Source organism: Dipodomys ordii, unplaced genomic scaffold (genome assembly GCF_000151885.1).
Source record: "Dipodomys ordii isolate 6190 unplaced genomic scaffold, Dord_2.0 Scaffold270, whole genome shotgun sequence".
NCBI lineage: Eukaryota > Metazoa > Chordata > Mammalia > Rodentia > Heteromyidae > Dipodomys > Dipodomys ordii.
Genome location: NW_012267486.1, coordinates 280,416 through 302,138, shown reverse-complemented (window position 1 = coordinate 302,138; position 21,723 = coordinate 280,416). Strand labels below are relative to the sequence as shown.

At 35.2% G+C, this 21,723-nt stretch overlaps 2 protein-coding genes across 2 annotated transcripts; both read right to left on the bottom strand.

Annotated features, from left to right (window-relative positions):
- Positions 1-3,967: 3,967 nt before the first annotated feature.
- Positions 3,968-4,915, bottom strand: LOC106001138 (olfactory receptor 4A5-like). Its single transcript, XM_013036267.1, has one exon. It carries the CDS (start codon positions 4,913-4,915, stop codon positions 3,968-3,970), a length of 948 nt encoding a protein of 315 aa, XP_012891721.1.
- A 6,778-nt stretch (positions 4,916-11,693) lies between these two features.
- LOC106001165 (olfactory receptor 4A16-like) lies at positions 11,694-12,641 on the bottom strand. Its single transcript, XM_013036296.1, has one exon. The coding sequence runs from the start codon at positions 12,639-12,641 to the stop codon at positions 11,694-11,696; it is 948 nt and encodes a 315-aa protein (XP_012891750.1).
- Positions 12,642-21,723: the final 9,082 nt, after the last annotated feature.

Here is a 21,723-nt window from a genome sequence, read left to right as displayed (position 1 = left end):
AGAGCTGAGGGACAGCACCCAGGCCCAGAGTTCAAGCACCAAGACCAAAAAATAAATAAAAAATAAAAATAAGTAATTAAGACCTATGATTAGAAAGATGAAATAACATAAAAGTAAGATTAAAAATCATGAAAGTATAAAGTAAAATAAAATACATAAATAAGACAAAGTAACATGACTAACCAATAAAAAATAGAATACTGACCCTTGATTTTTATACATTCTTTATACAATGAAGTTCTTTTCTCTAAATCTCTCTACACATCCTCCAAGATTATCATAAAACCAAACATGTGATATCATGCATTGGTAAACACTCAGTTAAAGACACCAAGAATAGTTCTTCAGAACCACAGATTGCTTCCTAAAAAGGAAAATAAACATTGTTCAGAGAGGAGAAGGAAGGAAGCCTGTGGAGACTGGAGACAAGGAGGGATAAGCAGAGCTCTCCAGAGGGATGGCTCACCACCAGAAACACCACAGAAGAAGGAGTAAATTGCCCAAACTTTAAAATCACAAAAGATGTCTGATCTCTGATAGAGCATGCACACAAGAAAAGAATAATGCATATACTATTCTCAAAAACAGATCACTTCTTGAACTGATGAGAATGACAAGAAATGAAAAGTAGTCTTGGAAGACACAACGGGAGAAAATTTTTAATGGAAATAAAGGGACAAAATGATCACACTTTGGAAATAAAGGATGACAAAATCTCAACATTACCTTTCATTTCTCCACTCACAAATTTTACTACGTACAAAAAGTAGAAAGGAAATAACACTGATCCTGATGCATTGTATTCATAAACTGATTGGTTATATAGCACCTCCTTTATACAGCCACTTAAAGATAATAAAAAATTAAAAATATTTCTAAGATGTATCAGCACTTCAACAATCACTGCAAATAATCACAAGAACAAATATGTGGAATCATGTAAATGTCCACAGATAGATAAATGAATAAATAATTTGTATATAAATGCAATGAAAAATTAAGTCCTTATTTATGTGGAACTAAAAATATCTCAGATCAATATTAAAAATCGAACTAAAAGCTATAATGAGGGTGATGGACAAATGATCAAAAGACAGAAAATTTCAGTTAAACAAGAAGAATCACACACACACACACACACACACACACATATACACTATAAGGGGGACTTATTGGAAAGAAGGGGAAAGGAAGGAGGGAGAAGGATAAAATTAAGAGTAAGAATGAGTAAATCTGATCAAAGTACATTAAAGACATATACAAAATTAATTTCCTTATGATGTGCAATCACTCTATTGTAAAAATCATGAGCAAAAATAATCATAATCAAATTGATAAGCCAATTAACACAGAAGAAAATCTATTCACAAATTTTACTCATGTAACTATAACCCCTCTGTAAGCATGTTTACAATAAAATAAAATTTTAAAAAAGAATCTATAATACAACATTGTAGCTAGAGTGAATTAAGGCATAGTACAGGAAGTGAAGCTGTGGCTTAAGTGGTAGAGCACTAGCTTTGAGTGAACAAGCCAAGGCCCTGGTTTCAAGCCTCAGTCCCAGCTCAAAATCAAAATAAAACAAAAATCACAACACAAAAAAATACACAATGACACAAGTTAAGCCACCCAATTTTCAAAACCTCCACCTGGGCCACTATCAACAGGAGGCTTCAAACACATTCATTCATGATGGTCAAACAGTATGGTGGCTTACAGATGACCACATAGCAATCAATACAGGTCAGTACCATCAGAAGAAAGACCTCAGCACCCCCAAATAAGAGTGGTATGAAGAGCTGTAAGCTACAAGCTGGGAAAGGAAATCATCTTTTTCAAAGTAAAGCTGTGAACATCTTGGGGGAAACCACAGTGACACAAAATACATCCAAGAGTGATCCGTAGGTGAAGAAAAAGTACATGAGGAAGCCTAAGGAAGTTGCTAGCAGTAACAGTAACAACAATGTGTGGGTTATCCTTCATTGTCACAGTGTAATTGAGATGAGTAAAACCATGAATAAGAATGGTTTCTGTCTATCTAGATCCTGTGGGAAGATCAGGAGAATGTATTCTGTGACATTATTGTTTTGCCTTGTTTACTTTTCTTTAACTTTTCAGAGATTAGCGCTCAGGAGAACAGAACCTAGCATGAATATTATGTGAAGAGGAACATTTTGGAGTATATTTTCATCATTATCCCCCAGTGTTGAATACACAGTAAACATTTAATAAGTATTTGTTAAGATCCTACCTATAGTCCAAGCTACTCAGGAGGCTGAGATCTGAAGATCCCAGTTTGAAGCCCAGGCCAGAGAGGAAAGTCCATGAGACTTCTATCTCCAGTTAACCACCAGAAAAGCCAGAAATGGAGCTGTGGCTCAAGTGGTAAAAATGTGAGCCTTGAACAAACAAGCTCAGGGATAGCACCTAGACTCCTAGTTTAAGCCCCAGGGCTGGTATCAAAATAAATAAGTAACAATAATATAATCACCATCATCTGTTGATTATCTATCAAATAGATGTCTAGACCTTTCCTGAACAATTTTATATCTCCTCTGAAAATTTTGTTCAAGGCTAAGAGATCAATGGCTGTATCTACACCTTACATGAGTGTTTATACAAAATAATAATGGTCAAACATACAATTAATATTTATACTTACAGTAAGTCTTTATATAAAATATGTCATGTCAACAATATTGAACAGGAAAGTGTTTTTGCTACCAACAAACTTACTTTTTACTGATGAGGTAACTATAGACATAGGAATAGTCAGTGTCAGTCTGTTGGACAGTTAGTATTTGTTGGAAATAATTTTGCACCATGATGTGTAAAGGACCAAAACTAACACCTGATAAATACATTTGCATTCCAGAATACAATAGTACTCACATCATTTTATTTCACTTTTGGAGGCATAGGCTCTTCAGATGGCCCCAAACATACTAGATATCTATTTTCACAGGTACTGGAATTACAGGCATGTGCCAGCACACCTGGCAATAGTAACATTTTTCAGCACATACAGTGTCCTGTACCATCAGAATTTCCAAAACTGAAAATACAGAGATTAAGCTAGACATGGAATAGCTACAGAAAGTTGCCGTGCTGATAGAAAATGAACATTAAAATTCTTCAATCACCCTTGGGCTTCCCAAAATTTACTTAAGTATTACATGAGTTGACTTCTCATTAATTTTGCTGATATGGAGGTTTCAAATGTATTTTTTGTTTTTATTTTTTATTTTTTTGTGAAAATACCATATAGGGGGGTTTCGATTACATGGGCAAGGTAATGAGTACATTTCTTATCAAGCATTGTTGCCTCCTCCTTTGTTTCCCTTTCCAATCCCTTCCCATTTCCCCTGCCCCCTCCCCCGTCCCCCGCACCAAAGTTGTAAAGTTAGTTTTTCGACATAACATCTTGTACATCTCAATGTTGCAATGGGTCCACCTTTATCCCTATTTAAACTATTTGTTTTTTCCCTTCCCTTCCACAAATTATACCAACATCAAATACAGTGAAAACAGGGGTTATACCATGGGGGAGGGACATACAAAGCAACAAAGAAATCATCTTATAAATACGTTACAAACAATACCAAGAAAGAAAAAACATTTGAATCCTTATCTTGGGGTTCATTTCGCCTAACATCAACTTATCTGACTGTTTCTGCTTGTCTCAGACATATACTAGTTATTTTTTAAAATCTCATTTCAATATATAGTAAAAAGATAAACTTTAAGGGGATCTTAATTTTGTTCTTTATTTTTACAATGATAAGTACTTGTATCTTTTATTTTTCTTCAGTAATTTTTTTATAAGATTGACCCCATTCTCAAAGGATAATTTCACCTTTGATAGCTTCGTAAAAATAGAGTATTCTTAGACAATGCATGGAATTTATGTAATCTTTTGTTAGAAATAATAGCCAATTTGTGGTATTTTACTGTAGAATGTAAATGTTCAGGAAGGGAGATGCATTCTGATGGCATTTGTAACTAGTTTTCTACCCCAGAGTTTTTTCATAGCATTTTTCATCTCTGAATTTCTCAAGGTGTATATTAAAGGATTTAGCATGGGAGTAATGATCGTAAAAACTACACTTATGGATTTATCAATGGGAAAGTTGGAAACTGGTCGAACATAGATGAAAATACAAGGAACAAAAAAGAGGACAACCACTGTGATATGGGAGCCGCAGGTGGACAGGGCTCTGCGCCTCCCCTCCTGACTGTGAGATTTTAGGGAGTTTAAGATGAATCCATAGGAGATGAGTAGAAGGACAAAAATGACCATACAGATGGCTCCACCATTAGCAACCACAGTGAGGCCTATTAGATAGGTGTCAGTGCAGGCAAGTTCCAACAGTGGGTACATGTCACAGATGAAGTGGTCAATGATGTTGGGACCACAGAAAGGAAGATTGTACACGAAGACAAATTGAACCACAGAGTGAGCAAACCCTCCAACCCAGGCTATTACCACCAGGAGAATGCAGACCCGTCGATTCATGATGGTCAAATAGTGCAGTGGCTTACAGATGGCCACATAGCGATCATAGGCCATCATCACCAGAAGGAACACCTCAGCACCCCCAAATAAGTGCTCTATAAACAGTTGGCCCATGCAAGCTGGGAAGGAAATGGTTTTTTTAGAGCATAGTAAGTCTACAATCATCTTGGGTGAAGTAGCAGTGGAATACACAGCATCCATGAGTGACAGGTAAGCAAGGAAGAAGTACATGGGGGAGCCCAAGGAAGGACTGGCAATAACAGTCACCACGATGAGCAGGTTGCCCACCATTGTCACAATGTAAATGAGTGAAAACAGGATGAATAAGGCTTTTTGCACATCGGGATCCTGAGTGAGGCCCAGCAGGACAAATTCTGTGACATTGTTCCTCTGGCCCATTTATTCTTCTATAAGGCATGTAGGATGAAAGCTCAGAACCTGCCGTAAAATTGTGGACAAGATCATGAATCCATTTTTCTCCTAAAGCATATTCCCATTTTTTCTCCTACAGTGGTAAGATCACATTAAACATTAAATCATCGAGTTCTTCCAGAAAGCCCAATATTCTTTCCCTTGGCAATTGTGTAACCCTTCAGATGATTGTGCTTGAGGCAAAGAGCTTAAAAAGTATCTCTGTGTCTTATAGTTTATACAAAAGAATAGCCAAACACACAAAAATCATATATTAATGACCCCTCGTTTAAACTAACAGGTCATGGCAAAAAATTCAGCAATGGTGTCTAGAGAATTTTTTTTTACTGTCGACACATCTACCTTGTCTTGAGGATAGATTAACTCTCATATACAAGAACTCCATGTGTCTGTTTGAGTTGTTACTAATTGTGAGGCCTAACTTTGATCTTAATATATAACACATATATGATATATAATACTTAACATTATTATATATTACATTTACTTTTATTTTTATATATTGTGATGCATTATATTTTATATATCATATATTTATTATATATAATTATGTGCAAAATTATATATTACTATATAATATATAAAATATTTGATCAATATATAATTAAAATACCTCACTGAATGAAATGTCTCACTGAATCCAATTTCATTCCACTTTGCATTAGGGAGTCCTTCTTTACTGAGTCAAAGAATTCTCAGTCTTTCTCAAGTGCTCATTAAATTTCAAGGCATTTAGGAGTTAGATCATATCAAATAACTAGACAAGTATTGAGGATATTTCTGCCTACAGAAATTGCTTGCTATGATTATGACTGTCAGGTGTTCCAGGAAGAATTATTCTATCCATGACATCCAGGCTTATATCAAATTTGTAATACATTTACCTTCATTACCCAGAGCTTTCAGCAAATTCTTTTAATAAATCTGAACAAACTCAGGGCTTTGCCTAACTAATTCATTCAAACATAGTATGCTTTCTCTCAGAATTCTTGGTGTAATCTGGAGAGTGTGAATGCATACAACAGAAACAGAAACAAGGTAGTAAACAGTATGCATGGTTGTATACATAAGATTCTAAGTCTTAGTTCTCATATAGGAAACTTTAGTGAGTGGATTCCAAAAATTATCATTATCAAGAGAAAGTTCAAATTCATTGTGAGAAAAAAGAGGGTTGAGTTTGTTTCTAAAGGTAAATACAAATATGTGTCAGTTTGAACATTAGAAAAAATTGTGACTGAAGACAATTGAAGAGTGCTTTTCAATCCAACCAGCTACAGGAATTTGCAGGCAGCCCAAATTTTACTGAGTAGATATTTCCAGGTTTATTTTCATTACTTGTAACACACCAATCAGGAGTACCTAGGGTATAGAGACTATTGTGACCCAAATAACAATGTTAAGTTTCACAGTCATTGTGTACTGAGATAGAGCAAAGAGACCCTGGAGGGAGGTATGGGGGGGGATTGGAACACAGTGCTAAAAAAATGAGGATTCTAGGACTGTATGGCTTGTGTTAAACTGCCAGGTTAAAACACTTGTTATGTACACAACCTTAAGCAACTCAATACAAATCTGTGTGTATCTGTTTTGTGTTTATACTGTAAGCCACACATCCTATCTAGTCTTTCTATGACTTTTGTTTATATTACATTCAGATAGTGCTACTAGATACCTGAAAAATCTAGCTAAAAAATGTCTGCTATTACTACTCTTGGATGTTTTATTGTGAATATGAATCAGAATAATGCATCAGGAGGTTTGTCAATTTAATAAGACCACAAACACTTTCAGGATATAACACCAATCACTCATGCCTACCTTTTGGGCCATAATATGGAATGTACTCATTAGGAAATATTATTGGGTTAAATGAACGTAAGAGTAAAGCTTACCTGTGAATGAATATATTTTGACTAGAATCCAGCAGAAAGGCTCCATGCACAGGATCTGGTGGCAGATGAGGACAGGTGCAGAGAAAGTCTGTGATTTCCTTAGAAGCCATCTGTTAGGATTCTTCTGCATGTCTTACACCTGCTACAACTTCCATTTGATTCAGAAAGTCTGTCATCACTAAAATTGCAGAGTGATAGAGGCACACACCTATGGAAGAACATAAGTCTGCAGCATAGTCCATGACAAATTTTCTTTGGGTTATATTTTACTTTCTGCCTTGTGTTTTCTCCATCATCAAGATTAAGCTAGACCAGGACAACCATCCTGTGGGTTGGCTTCACCATTTACTTAATTGAGTAAAATCTGTATACAAATTGATAAATGATGTCTAGTATTTAGTTTAGTTTTCTAATACCTAATGATTAAGCTAATGCTTAATAAAATTTAGCACAGGAATTTTTCAAACAATATTATTCATCTTCTCAGTTCATCCCAGGAATCAAGGACTTCTGCAAATTTCTTTAAGCATCGATAAAAGTAAAAGTAGACACCTGGTGGTCTATTTATCAGCTGAGAGGTACTCCAGATGTGGGATGAATTAGTTTCCAAGAAACTTATTGATTATACCAGGAAAGGAGTTCTTAAATTTATATGAGCAGGTATAGCCTAAAGCCTTTAAAATCATCCATAATTTATAAGGAAGAGACTAGAAGGTGGTTAGAAATTATTAGAATATTTGGAACACATTCAAATAAAGTAATCTCTCATGAATAGATTTCTTCCCTTGTATAATCCCTGAAGGATAAAGATTTGGATCTTGTCAAGAGTAAAGAATGGACAAACTAGAAAAAACATCATGTGACATGGAAGTTTCTAAATTTAAGTTTCTTGATTTAAACCATGAGTTTTATGTTATAAAAATTTATATAGAAATATTATTAAACTGGACTTGAGAGAAAGACCATTCCCAGAATATACTAGCTGATTAAAAAATGAAATACTCAAAGAGCCAATAACCCAATCAATAAATGGGCAAATGGGCTAAATAGATATGTCTTGGAAGATGAAGTTCAAATGGCCAATACATTCATAAAGAGGTGCTCAATGTCTCTGGACATACAAGAAATGAAAATCAAAATGATAGTGCCAGTGGTTCAGTCCTGTAATTCTAGCTACTGGAGAGGTTGAGATCTAAGGATTACAATTAAAAGAGAGTGTTCAGGGAAGTCTCAGATGCTCTTATCCCCAATTAACCAGCAAAAAGCCAAAAATTGAGCTGTAGCTCAAGTAGTAGTCTGTCAGTCTTGAGCCAAAAAGCTAAAGGCTAACATACAGGACCTGAGTTCTAGCCCCAGCATCAGCATACAGCAAACAAAACAAACATTGAAATTCCATCTAAACCCCAGATAGAATGGCCATCTTGAAGAATATATATAACTTACATAATTTATGCAAATGCCAAAGGGATGGTAAAACACTGTTGAGGTGACTGTAAATTAGTATAAATCTATGGAAATCAATATGGCGATTCCTCACAAGCTAAAATTGAACTATCCTAAAGTCCAGAGATCCCACACATGGGGGCATCTATCTGAAAGTTTGTAAATAGGATACAACAAAGGCATCTACACACCCATGCTCAATGCAGAACTGTCCACAATAGCCAAGTCATAGAAATATCCCAGATGCTCTACAATGGATGAATGGATTTTTAAATGTAGTTTCTATGTGTGTATGCCTGTATGTACAGACTTTTATTGAGTTAGCAAAATTTCATCTCAATAAATAATATAGTCATGATGGTTCATGTCTGTAATTCAAGTTACTAATAGTATAATTAGAAAGTTTGAGGAAAATATTGAATTTCTGAAACATGACCTACATTACAAAGAATTATAAGGGTAACCTTATAAGTGGTTGAGTGATTTCCTACAAGTGTGAATTCCTGAAATCAATATCACAGTAGCAACAATAAATAATAACAAAATAAAATAGGATAATGGGAAAATACTGAAAAGTCAGAAATTAGAAAAGGCCAAAAACTAATGTCAGATAAAACATTAGTAGCAAGAATGTCAAATTAAAATCACAAGGAAAAGTCATATACTGTTAAAATCATAAAAATACCAAACATCTCATAAGATCAGGCATTGGCAAGCTGAGTGATAGTATGAATGCTGGGATGATTGAAATGACAACATAGACTAACAAAAAGTGGAATATTAGTTTTATTTTCATCTTCTAGTAGTTGTACTCAACAAAGTAGTAGATAACCACGATGATTCTTGATCAGTATTACCAATTTCATCATTCTCTCCCAACCCTCCTAAACCCACTCCTTCCCTGCATTTTCTTAATTTTGTAGAATGTACATTGAATTCTATAACTGCATTTTCACCCCTTTCCTCTCATCTTTTAACAATTCCCCACATACACCCTGCTCCTTCATCCCATCATCCCCCTTTCGAATACATTTCTTGATGTTTATTACATCATTTAGCCAGGCATCAATGGCTCATGCCTGTAATCCTAGTTACTCAGATCTGGTTACTGAGATCTGGGGATCACAGTTCAAATCCAGTTCAAAGCCAGCCCAGGCAGGAAAGTCCGTGAGACGCTTATCTCCAATTAACCACCAGAAAACCAGAAGTGGAGCTGTGGCTCAAGTGGTAGAGCGTTTGACTTGAGCTGAAAAGATCAGGGACAGTGCCCAGACCCCAGAGTTCAAGCAAGAAAAGAATTACATCATTTGAGTTCTCCCCTGAATCTGCCACGGTCTAGTTGGTTCACGTGTGTACACTTAGAAATCACCCTGAAGTATATATTTATATACTTACAAATGAGAGTTTTCACATGTGAAAGAAAGACATATATCTTTCTCTTGACTTACTTTGCTTAACACATACTTTTTTTCAGGTCTTTCCATTTATATGTAAATGATGCAATATCATTCTTTCTAAAGGATAAGTAAAAGTCATTGTGTATGTACACCACATTTTCTTAATTCATGCATTTATTGAGGAACCTCTGGGCTGATTCCATACGTTGGCCATGGTAAATAATGTTGCAATGAACGTGCTAGTACTGGTGGCTTTACTGTAGCCTGTTCATAATCTTTAGGATAAAGGCCAAAAGTAGAATAAAAATAGGTCTTAGTGTATTTCTATGTTTAGCTTTTTGAGGGAGCTCCATGTTGCTTTCCAGAGTAGTTGATCAAGTTTACATTCCCACCAACAATTAGTGTATTAGGGTTTCTTTTTTTGCACCTCCTCATCACATATAAAATCACCATAGAATGACTCTATTGCAATAGAAGCCTCAGTAATTATGAAATTCATTGGGATATTTCTGAAAAAATACCGACAAATTATATGAAATCAAATAAATAGATACAGAAATGTGCTTGGAACTTATTACTTAATGAAACAAGTCATACAACACACACTGACAAGTATGTCGGGGATGATGAACTCTATTATTTATTGTTGCTTGGACAGTAAACAAGTTCAAAGTCTATCAAGGCAATTTGGAGATTTCTCAAGAGAAAAACTAAACTTAGAACCATACTATGATCCAGTGATTACCACTCTTAGGTATTTATCCAAAAGATTATAAATCAGGATATACTTGAAAGATATTCCATTTTGTACCATTGTAAATCTATTCAGTCACCTATAATGTAATGATAGTCCAAGATGGCTGCATTATATGAAATTTTAAAACATATTTCAAAACAAATTATTTAGATACATAACTAAAGAAATGCAGTCAAACAGAACATATGTAAAAAAACTTACATATTTCTTTCATTCATCATCATGAAAAGTAGTAAGAAACTCAACTGCTTACCAAATAATGACAAAGATGTACGTGTAAATGGAGATAAGAATAAAAAAATATGCTTACAACTCAGATTAGTTTTCTGCAGCATAAGGGCTACACAGAAACAAAACTAGAAATAATTTTCATCATCAGTTGCTCTACAAACTAAAAAAATTCTTCAGGGCTAATATCTCAATTTATTTGGTTTGATTTCATTTGAGTTGTGTGTGTGTGTGTGTGTGTGTGTGTGTGTGTGTGTGTGTGTATGTGAGAGAGAGAGAGAGAGAGGGAGTCACCCTATAGAACTCCAGCTAGCCTTGAATTTGCAATAAGCCCACCACAATTTCCAACTATATGGAATAAAGCCTAACTCTACTAATTTCTCTAATGAATATATGCCATGGGATTTCAGAATCTGCAAATATATATGAATTGATATAACTAGGAAAGTGATCACAACACAATATGTACAATGCAACTACAAAATGTAGTCATGCAGACAGAATAATAAATAATGGTAATTAAAAATCTGAAATCACATATCTTTAATTTTTCATTTAGAATAATTTGCTTACTCATATGACATTTCTAGTATATGATTACCACAAAATTAAAGAAATATATTTTCCACTTGCCTTAATCATTTCTTTTTTCCATTCTTTCATTCCAAACATTTACCTAAATATTATCCAAAGTATTTTCTCATGAGAGTTTTGAAACACAGTTTATATTCTACTTTAATGGAAAAATTCATCTAAACTTTCATGTTCATAAATGATTAAGCAAACAAAGCATCAGTTTGAGCTTAGTTGTATATTCTGCATTTTATGTTTTATAATATAACTACCTATACATTTAATACAGTCCCCTAGTTTTCTATAAGATCCATCTTAATCTCAAAGAAAATTATTCTTTAATTTCTTTGTAAAAGTAAAATAAAAACCTTTTCTACACACTATACTGAGATAACTACCACAGCTCTTATAAAAACAAACTAGAGTTTCTGCTTCCAATTTAATAGCAATTGTATTCAATGTGGAGGATGCATCCTTACTCTGTCTTTAGCTGAATTTCTGCACCAGAGCTTTTTCATCGCGTTTTTCATCTCTAAGTTTCTCAAGGTGTATATTAAAGGGTTCAACATGGGTGTGATGACCATGAAAATGACACTAATGGACTTGTCGATGGGAAAGTTGCACACAGGTCGAACATACATGAAAATACAGGGAACAAAAAGCAGAACCACCACCGTGATGTGGGAGCTGCAGGTGGACAGGGCTTTGCGCCTCCCCTCCTGACTGTGAGTCTTAAGATTGTTCAGGATGACGCCATAGGAGATGAGGAGAAGAATGAATACCACCATACAGATGGCTCCGCCATTAGCAACCACAGTGAGGCCTATGACATAGGTGTCGGTGCACGCGAGTTCCAACAGTGGGTACATGTCACAGATGAAGTGGTCAATGACATTGGGGCCACAAAATGGAAGACTGTACACAAAGGCCAGCTGAACCACAGAGTGTCCAAATCCTCCAACCCAGGCCACCACCAACAGGATAATACAAACCCGCCGATTCATGATGGTCAAATAGTGCAGTGGCTTACAGATGGCCACATAACGGTCATAGGCCATTATCACCAGAAGGAACACCTCAGCTCCAGCAAAGAAATGCTCTGTGAAGAGCTGGCCCATGCAAGCTGGTAAGGAAATAGTCTTTATATCAGAGAGAAGGTCAATGATCAATTTGGGTGAAACAGCTGTGGAATAGCCAGCATCCATGAGAGAGAGGTAAGTCAGAAAGAAGTACAGAGGGGACCCTAAGGAGGGACTGGCAATAACAGTCACCACGATGAGCAGGTTGCCCACCATTGTCACCATGTAGATGAGTGAAAACAGGACAAATAAGGCTTTTTGCCCACCAGGATTCTGAGTGAGACCCATAAGAACAAATTCTGTGACATTGTTCCTCTCTGTCATTATGGACTCTTCTGTCAGGCTGGCTTCAGAGATGAGACATCAGGAGATCATTACCTGTCAGGACATTGTGAAGAGGACCATTAGTTCAATTCGCCATGCTGCGTGTCTTCACCTACATCTACTCCATTGGTGACACCACATTACAAAAGTTATTGTTTGTCTAGCTCATGTTACAACTATCCCTTTGTCTTCACAACTCCTCTCAAATTATTTCATTTGGCTTCCAAGTCTTTAATGTTTCTACCTCTAATGTTGAGTGCTACTTCATGTTGAAGAAAAGCTAAAAGGTGCATGATAATTCATACATTCAATATCTCATTTATAATAGGTTGTATCTCACACACAGCCTGGTTGTGGTGTAAAAGGATTTACTACAATTAAATATTTTTTTCTTTTGTGCAATTGTTTCTAACATATTTATAAGATGATTTCTATGCTGCTTTGTATGTCCCTCCCCAACGGTATAACTCCTGCTTTCACTGTATTTGATGTTGGTATAATTTGTGGAGGGGAAGGGCAAAAACAAATTGTTTAACTAGGGATACAGGTGGACCCATTGCAACAATGAGATGTACAAGTTGTTATGTCAAAAACCGAATTTACAACTTTGGTGGGGGAGAGGGGAGGATTGAGTGGAGGGAAGGGAGGTGCTATGGGAAGGGATGGGAAAGAGAAACAAAGAGGAGACAACAATGGTTGATAAAAAATGAACTCGCTATCTTGCCCATGTAATTGTAACTCCTCTGTATGGTATTTTCACAATAAAAAATAAAAATAAAAAATCCATCTTTCTTCAAATATCTGAATAGATATCAAATATGTCAAATGTCAAATATATAAATAAACATTGCCGCCTCTCTAAGTTTGTAGTATTCATGAGTAATGGTTTTCAATATGACCTGTGAAGTATCAGAATATAACTGTATGATGTTTTATCCCACTGTATAAAATTACATCCACTGGACATGGTATTTGGTGTATCATGTCTTAAGAGACGTTCAATCTTTATTAAACCTCATTCTATTGGCTTGTAATCTCAGCTACTTGGAAGGATCAGAGAGGAAAATTGAGGTTTCAAGTCCATCACTGGCAGAAAAGTTCAGGGGCCTCCACTGCAGGCCATAGCTGGCTAGGTGGGAAACACCTGTCATCCCAAGCTAGAAAGGAGCCTGAAACTGGCCTGCCAAGGCTTGAAAGGTCTGAGAGATGCCACCTCTATGGAGGGGAACCCAATACAGCAATTCATGCCTGAGAGTTAGGTGATGAAAGAAAGCCTAAAATATAGGTAGCTTGTGGCTCAGGCACATGCCAGAGCAGAAAGCAAGATCTATTCCAAAAATAACCAATAAAAAGTTGAGTTTCAAGTTTGATTCACTAATGTTGTAGCAGCCTAGCAAGCATGAACCCTGAAATCAAATTCCGCTATTACCCCAAATAAAAAATCTCAAGGTGGTAGTGTTTGAACTGTGTCAGCATATAAGTGCATGGGTGTTTAGCACATTGATGCCTAGAGCAGTTACTTCTTGGACCTGTGATATTTTTCAGGAACTGTCATTCTGTCCACTGCAAACTTGTTTGTACTCATTTCATAACACATTTTATAGTCACTATCCTGATTCTCTGTGCTTTTTAAATTAAACTGGATTCCTGACTTTTTTCAGTCATGGGTCTTGAACTTTGGGCCTGGGTGTTGTCCCTCAGCTCTTCAGGTCTAGGCTAGCTCTCTACCACTTGAGCCACAGCACCACTTCCAGCTTTTTCTGCTTATGTGGTACTGAGGAATCGAACCCAGGACCTCATGCATGCAAGGCAAGCGCTCTACCACTGAGCCACCTTCCCAGCCTTTGGATTCCTGACTATTAACAACTATTGAAGTAGCATCTAGTTTGTAAGGAAATCATCTTTGTCAGATCTTTTGGGGAAAGTTAGTAATAAGAATGGAAAAAAAATTACGTTGAAAGGAGAAATAGTGGATATTGGTTCATGGTTCATACATTAGACTTCCTAAGTCTTACTGATCAGAATAGAACAGCAGTTTGTTTATAGGGTTAATTGGGTGGGGAGGCAGGGGGAGGATAGGAAGGGGAAACAAAGGAGGAGGCTACAATGCTTGATAAGAAATGTACTCATTATCTTGCCCATGTAATTGTAACTCCTCTGTACAGTATTTTCACAATAAAAAATTAAAAAAAGAATAGCACAATCCCAATAGAAGGCCACTCATTTGAGTTACTTTCTATACATAATTATAATTATGTATGTGTCTATTTGTGTATAAAGATGAAAAATACAATTGGATAATTTCAATATCCTGTGTATTCAATCTGCCTAAAACAGTTCAGCCATGACTTTTCAACTCTGACAATATTTTTATATTTTATAATCAAGTATAAACTTTCAAGTGTATTCTTACTTCTTATAAAAAGTCAGCTAATATTAAAGGTACAGTCATGCCATAACTGGAGTAGCCAAATTTAATAGTGTTGTTTATCAGCCATCAACTTAAGACTCACAGATAGAGAGAGAGACAGAGAGAGAGATGGAGAGACAGAGAGCAAGAGAGAGAAAAGGAGAGAGTCATAATGCACAGTGCTACATATCTGGATAAGTAGGGCTCTAGATCCTCATAGCTAATGTTCAATCACCTGCTTGGCAGTCTGAGATGTCTCAATAGAATTCCATGTACATGTTTCATAAGCTTTTTATCTTGGGGACACATAGTATCTACCATGTTTCTTTAGTTTCGATGGCATGTAAATAGTTGCTAGAACCCTGCAACTACAAAATATATATATTTATATTTATGTATATAATATATAAAATATATATATATATTTCTAGCTTATTACATACTTTCTGGCAGAATATTTACCTGTGAAGAAATACATTTTGGCTAGAAGTCAGCAAGAGGATTCCATGCACAGGGATTTAGTAGTAGAAGAAGAAGTTGGTAGGGAGGGTCTAGATTTCTGTAGGAGCCAGCTGTTATGAACATTCAACATGTCCAATTCCCATCGCTGCTTCCACTAAAATAGTGTTTTCCTAAGTCCATTCTTTTAAAATCAAAGGCATTCCCGAATCTCTCCACTCTCATTCTACAAAATGGAGAGTTTCTGCAGCCTTCTATATATACTACATAGAAATATACATTATATAAAAACACCATGCAAGACTAGATAGCAGCTGAAGATCTATTCCAGCACAGCAAATGAGTTTGCAAAACAAATCGCTTCACTCTTCTTCCAGGGAGATTTCTTCCACTTTTATGTTCAGATACAGCCTATGACTTTTTATAAATCATCATTCTTTTACATGAGAGCAATTATAAGGTGATTGTAGATTGATTTATTGGAATAAGTGGAACAAATTCAAATGAAGCAATTCCTCATTAACAGGAAGTAATTCCTAGTTGGTTCATCCTTGAACAATCCCTAGAGGATAAAGACTTAGGTCTTGCCAAGATAAAGTAACTAACTTCCAAATTATATGAAAAAAAATCTCTAATGAGAATAGATCATTTCTAATCTACAGAAGTTACCCACACATGGTTTCCAATTATGAGACAGATGATAGATAGATATACATAAATTTATGCATATATACACACACACATATATGTATATATATGACAAATAATAGTTAAACTAGCTCAAAATGTTCCTCCTTACATAGCCACACCACCGGATAAGACAGGATTACATCATCATGATAAAGCAGCAAATAACAAAGGAAAAGTTCAACACAATTATCAATAAATAAAGACTTCAAAGTAGGAACAAGGAGCCATTGGTTACAGAATGGTGGTGGTTACAGAATGGTGGTGTTAGCAGTCTCGGAAACAAGATTCATCTTTTATACACACACACACACACACACATACACATGCACACACACACACACACACACACACACACACACACATGCATACACTACAAATACAACTGTGTTTGCACTGGAAAATGTAAACACCATCCTGGGTTCTGAATCTGGATAATAAATCCAAGGTGTCTTGACTGATTGGCCTGCAGTTGTTAGAGAAGAAAACACTGAGGATGATGGGTCACATGATCAGAGTCAAAGCCATCTCCCAAAGCAAAAGCAGATATGAGTAAGTCTAGATCAGACCAGAGCCATTTGCTCAAGCAGATACAACTTGGAAAAATGATTGATGGGTAAATTCAGCTGTGAATTGTTTGCTATTAGCAAAATCCATTAATTTTACTATAAGAAAAAAAGTCAAAAGAACTCAAAGTATTTTTAAAATAAAATTTTCAGGCATAATTATGGTCTAAATAATAGTGTTACATGGTACATGTATGAATAACAAAAATAACAAATAAATCAAATTAGCATATCACCTCATATAAACTACCTATTTTTTCTCTTATTGTCAGGAAAGAACAGCTGTAATTTACTCATGTAACCAAATTCCTGAGAACAATTCACCATTGTAATCCTCTTACTGCTCATCCTCTGCCTGCTAAGTGATATCATTTGCTATACATTTCCCAACTTTCTCTGTATCATACTCCTTCACATCCTAATATCTCTTTTTACTTCTTTTCTGGATTCCCACATATATGTAAGATTATATAAAAGTTTTCCTTTCTGTATCTGACATGAATTACTTATCCTAATGTTCTCTAGCTCCATCCATGTTCTGAAAAATGTGAGAATATGCATTTTTATTGTTATTGTAGAGTTGATATCAGAGGGGTTGCCATTATATATGAATCAGGTAATGAGTAATGAATACATTTCTTTTTAAACTATGTCTTCCCTTCCCTCAATCTCTCCCAAATTTTCCCTCTCATCCCCGCCCACAAAATGTACAGTTCACTTCCACATAGTGTCTACAGAGTAACACCATTTCATTTGTTCACCCTTTGTTCCACCTTTGTGCTCCCTATTACCCTCCAAAATACATACAAACTAGCAAACAAGAAAAAAGGAAAAGAAAACAAAAACAGCAACAGCAGCAATTAAAAAATCTCTTTTCTAATTATATTAAGTGAAGTAAGCCAGGCCCAAAGAAACGTAGGTCTCATGGTTTCCCTTATTTGCAATAATTAGTATATGTCTGAGTCAAGCAGAAAAGGTCAGATCAGTTGATGTTAGGGAAATGAACCCTAAGATATGTATTCAAATGTTTTTTTCTTTCATGCGATTGTTTCTAACACATTTATAAGATTATTTCTTTGTTGCTTTGTATGTCCCTCCCACATGGTATAACCCCTACTTTCACTGTATTTGATGTCAGTACAATTTCTGGAGAGGAAGGGAAAAAACAAATGATTTAAATAGGGATACAGGTGGACCCATTGCAACAATGAGATGTACAAGTCATTATGTCAAAAACAAACTTTACAAGTTGGGTGGGGGGGAGGAGGATTGAGTAGGGGGGATTAGGGGGGAGGATGGAAAGGGATGGGAAGAGGAAACAAAGGAGGAGGCTACAATGCTTGATACAAAATGTACTGATTATCTTGCACATGTAATTGTAACCCCTCTGTACAGTATTTTCACAATAAAAAAATTTGAAACAAAAAAATCTCTTTTCTTAGAGTACATTTCATAAAATATTATTTTATATGATCATATACACATAGCCATTGAACCTTTGTGATCTGCTCTTATGCATATTCTCCTTTGGCCTCAGGGTGTGAATATCAAGAGACTTATATAATTGATCAAGTCCTAATGTGTGTGTACATATATGTGTATATATACATTCATATACATATATATTCATAACGATTAATATATTATATTAATCACTAAGTATGGTTCCTTGTAGGTCTGTAGGCACATTGTAGCTCTCACCAATGAGGGAAACCATGCAACCAATGTTTCTGTGACTCTGGTTTACTTCACTTAATACAATTTTTTCCAAGACTTACCATTTTCTTATGAATGTTAAAAATATCATTATTTTCTGATGGAAAGCAAAGAATTCCATTGTGTATACAAACCACATTTTCTTGATCCATTTGACCACTAATGGGCAGCTGGGTTGATTCAATATCTTTGCTAAGGTAAACAATGCTGCAATGAATATGGTGGTTCTGGTCACTTTAGTGTGGCCTGGTTTGTAGTATTTGGATAAATACCCATGATTGCTGGATCATAGGGAAGCTCTATGTTTAGACTTTTAAGGAAACTTTGTACTTCTTTCCAGAATGATTAACAAGTTTACATTACAACCAACCATGTAGTAGCATTGAACATTTCTTCATGTATCTATTGGTCATTCTTATTTCTTCCTCTGAAAAGTCTCCTTAAGTCTTTAGTCCATTTATCAGTTGAGATGTTGAGTTTTTGAGAGATTTGGTGGGAGGGGTTAATTTTTTGAGCTCTAAGAATAGTTTAGATATGTGGCCCTTATCTGATCCATAGCTGGTAAAAATCTTCTCCTATTCTGTGGGGTTTCTCTTTATCTTGTTAGCTATGTCCTGAGAATATACTTTTTTATCTGAAGAGTATTTTATTGTTTATGTATATATGTGTGTGCATACATATTTATTTAATACATGCTTTCTTTCCCATTCTTCTATTCATTGCAGTGTCAACTGCTTTAGCCATTGCAGGTAATACTGTAATGAACAGAGACTTTTTGACACTATTAAGTTTTTCTCCTTTCATATGCCCATAGAGGATCAGGTGGCTTTTGACTGGCTCCTAGAGATGAATTGAATATATGCAATGAATAACATTTAATGATACGAAAATAAATTATGTCTCACTAAGCCACAATCATTAATGTGATCAATATTATTAGATTGTGATAGATACCATGAGAAACTACTTCAAAGAGCTTTGAAAACAGTTGCTAGCATCAATGTAGAGCTTACAAAGCACAGTTAGACACAGATCCCAGTGCTTTGACATAGATTTGTCCTGAAATGAAATTTTAGTTTTCCTTTAGACTTAAGGAAGCCATAAATGGAAACACTATCAGGCTATTGAAATTATATGATTTACTCCCTTAAACTACAATCATTGAACCAAGTTGTATATAAACTTCCCCCATGGCAGTATTCATAAAATGACTAAAAAGCACATCACATAGATTTACTCTGGCCCTGGCTATCCACAGAAAACACACAAGAAAGTGAGCTTTTCCCAGGACAATATTTAAATGAAGACTAATTAGTGTTCCAGCTGAGAATTATGATTTTACTATCTGTGATGAACTTAAGGTTCAATTTATCTACTAAGATAATTTGGATAAGAATGAATTGGAACTGTCAAAACGTGGCTAGGAAATGAGTGAGCAGCTTAACAGCTAAAGGAATGTCAAAAGTACTATAAGATAGTCATTAATTTAGGATTATATAAAGCATGGAGCTTAAGTTTTATTGGAAATCTGAAGCACTTACTACATCACACAAAGTATCATGAATGGAACTCCAAGCACTTCCTCACACTCTATGCTGGAATTGCTACTTACTCTTGAAGGGTTCGGGCTATTTTGTTTTATTGGGAGAGCAGGAATATGGTTCATTCTATGAAAATGAATCATCAAATGAATATTTGAAGGGCTGGGAAGTCAAATCCAACCTATCCATATTATAATGAATTTTGTGTCTATGTGCTGACACTGGGCTTGAAATTAAGGCCTCCCACTCCAGCTTCATTTCTTTGCTCAAGGCTGGCACTCTACCACTTGAATCACACCTGCACTTCTCAATTTTGCCTGCTTCATTGAAGATAAAAGTCTCATGGACTTTTCTTTCCAGGCTGGTGTTGAACCTTGATCATCAGATCTCAACTACATGAGTAGCAGAATTAGAGGCATGAACCATCAATGCTTTGCTTATTTCTATTATTATCATTACTATTTGTATTTGCATGTCTAATAATGGAGGAATAAGTTACATATAAACTCTGATACAAGTAATGCTTGATATCAGTAAATACCATAATGTCTGTAATGAATGTGAAATTATACAAGCTATCTCCACAAAATATTGATGGGGATAAAACTGATACAAAGTGTCTACTATTCTATGATTTGCTGCAAAAAGCTGATTTTCCCTTGGTCTGAACTCCACCTAAATCCACACTAAGCAGTGAAATCAGGAAAAACTAAATTTATTTGATGATGCATTTGTGCCATTTGTGGGGGAAAATGCTACTTAAATATAATCATGTCACAAATTTTCACAAACATTTTATAAAGCAAGTTGTGGTAAAAAAAAAAAAAGAAAGAAAGAAAAGCGCAATATATTATGGTAACATTATACTCAAAAATTGGCATTTAATTAGTGAAGAATCTTGAAATGTTCAAACAAAAATAATAAATTCATTAGCCTGATTTGCATAACATATAATGTATATAAAAATGGCATACTCTACACTATAAATATCTACAGTTCTTATGTGCTAATCAAACTTTTCTTAACATTTCAGGGAATGGGAATGCTAATTAATCTGGTTTGATAATTGCACATTATACATAATTATCTAACTGTACTCAATCATAGGTGCAATGAAAATAAAAATAAACCATAAGCATATGTAATAGTAAAAACTAAATTGGAGCAAAAATAAAGATTATATATTTTGGTAGGATTTTTCCTTGAAAATGATAGCTTGCATCTGGTCTTCAGTTCCACATTTCTATGGTGTAGCTCTTCAATTATGGATTATATTAATTTACATAAAAAGCATCTGGTCCCTTTTAGATGGGCAAAGACATGAGACAGATATATTGAAAACTTTGCAAAGGTATTATCAGGTATTTTAAAGTACATAGGAAAATTAATGGGTTGTCTTTATTTTTGAGAAAAATGTATCACAAAGCTTTCCTCCCAGAGAAATACATTATTCCTGAATTTGGAAAGTAAAATTGTGTTTTTACATATCTCCATTCATACTGGGTATATATGTTAGGTGAGAAAATAACCAAGAATTTACATAATTGATTCTGTGAAAATCTGTAATAAACACTATTAATGGTGAAAAAGTATAACTCTAATTTTACAAAGAAACATAAACAAATTAAGTAAACAAATGTAATTGTGGCACATAAATCTTGAGTCCCTACAGAATCATTTTATAGCCCCCCTCATAGATCAAT

Coding starts and splice junctions, on each gene's coding strand:
- LOC106001138 (XM_013036267.1), bottom strand. CDS start 4,915: ATGGGCCAGAGGAACAATGTCACAGAATTTGTCCTGCTGGGCCTCACT.
- LOC106001165 (XM_013036296.1), bottom strand. CDS start 12,641: ATGACAGAGAGGAACAATGTCACAGAATTTGTTCTTATGGGTCTCACT.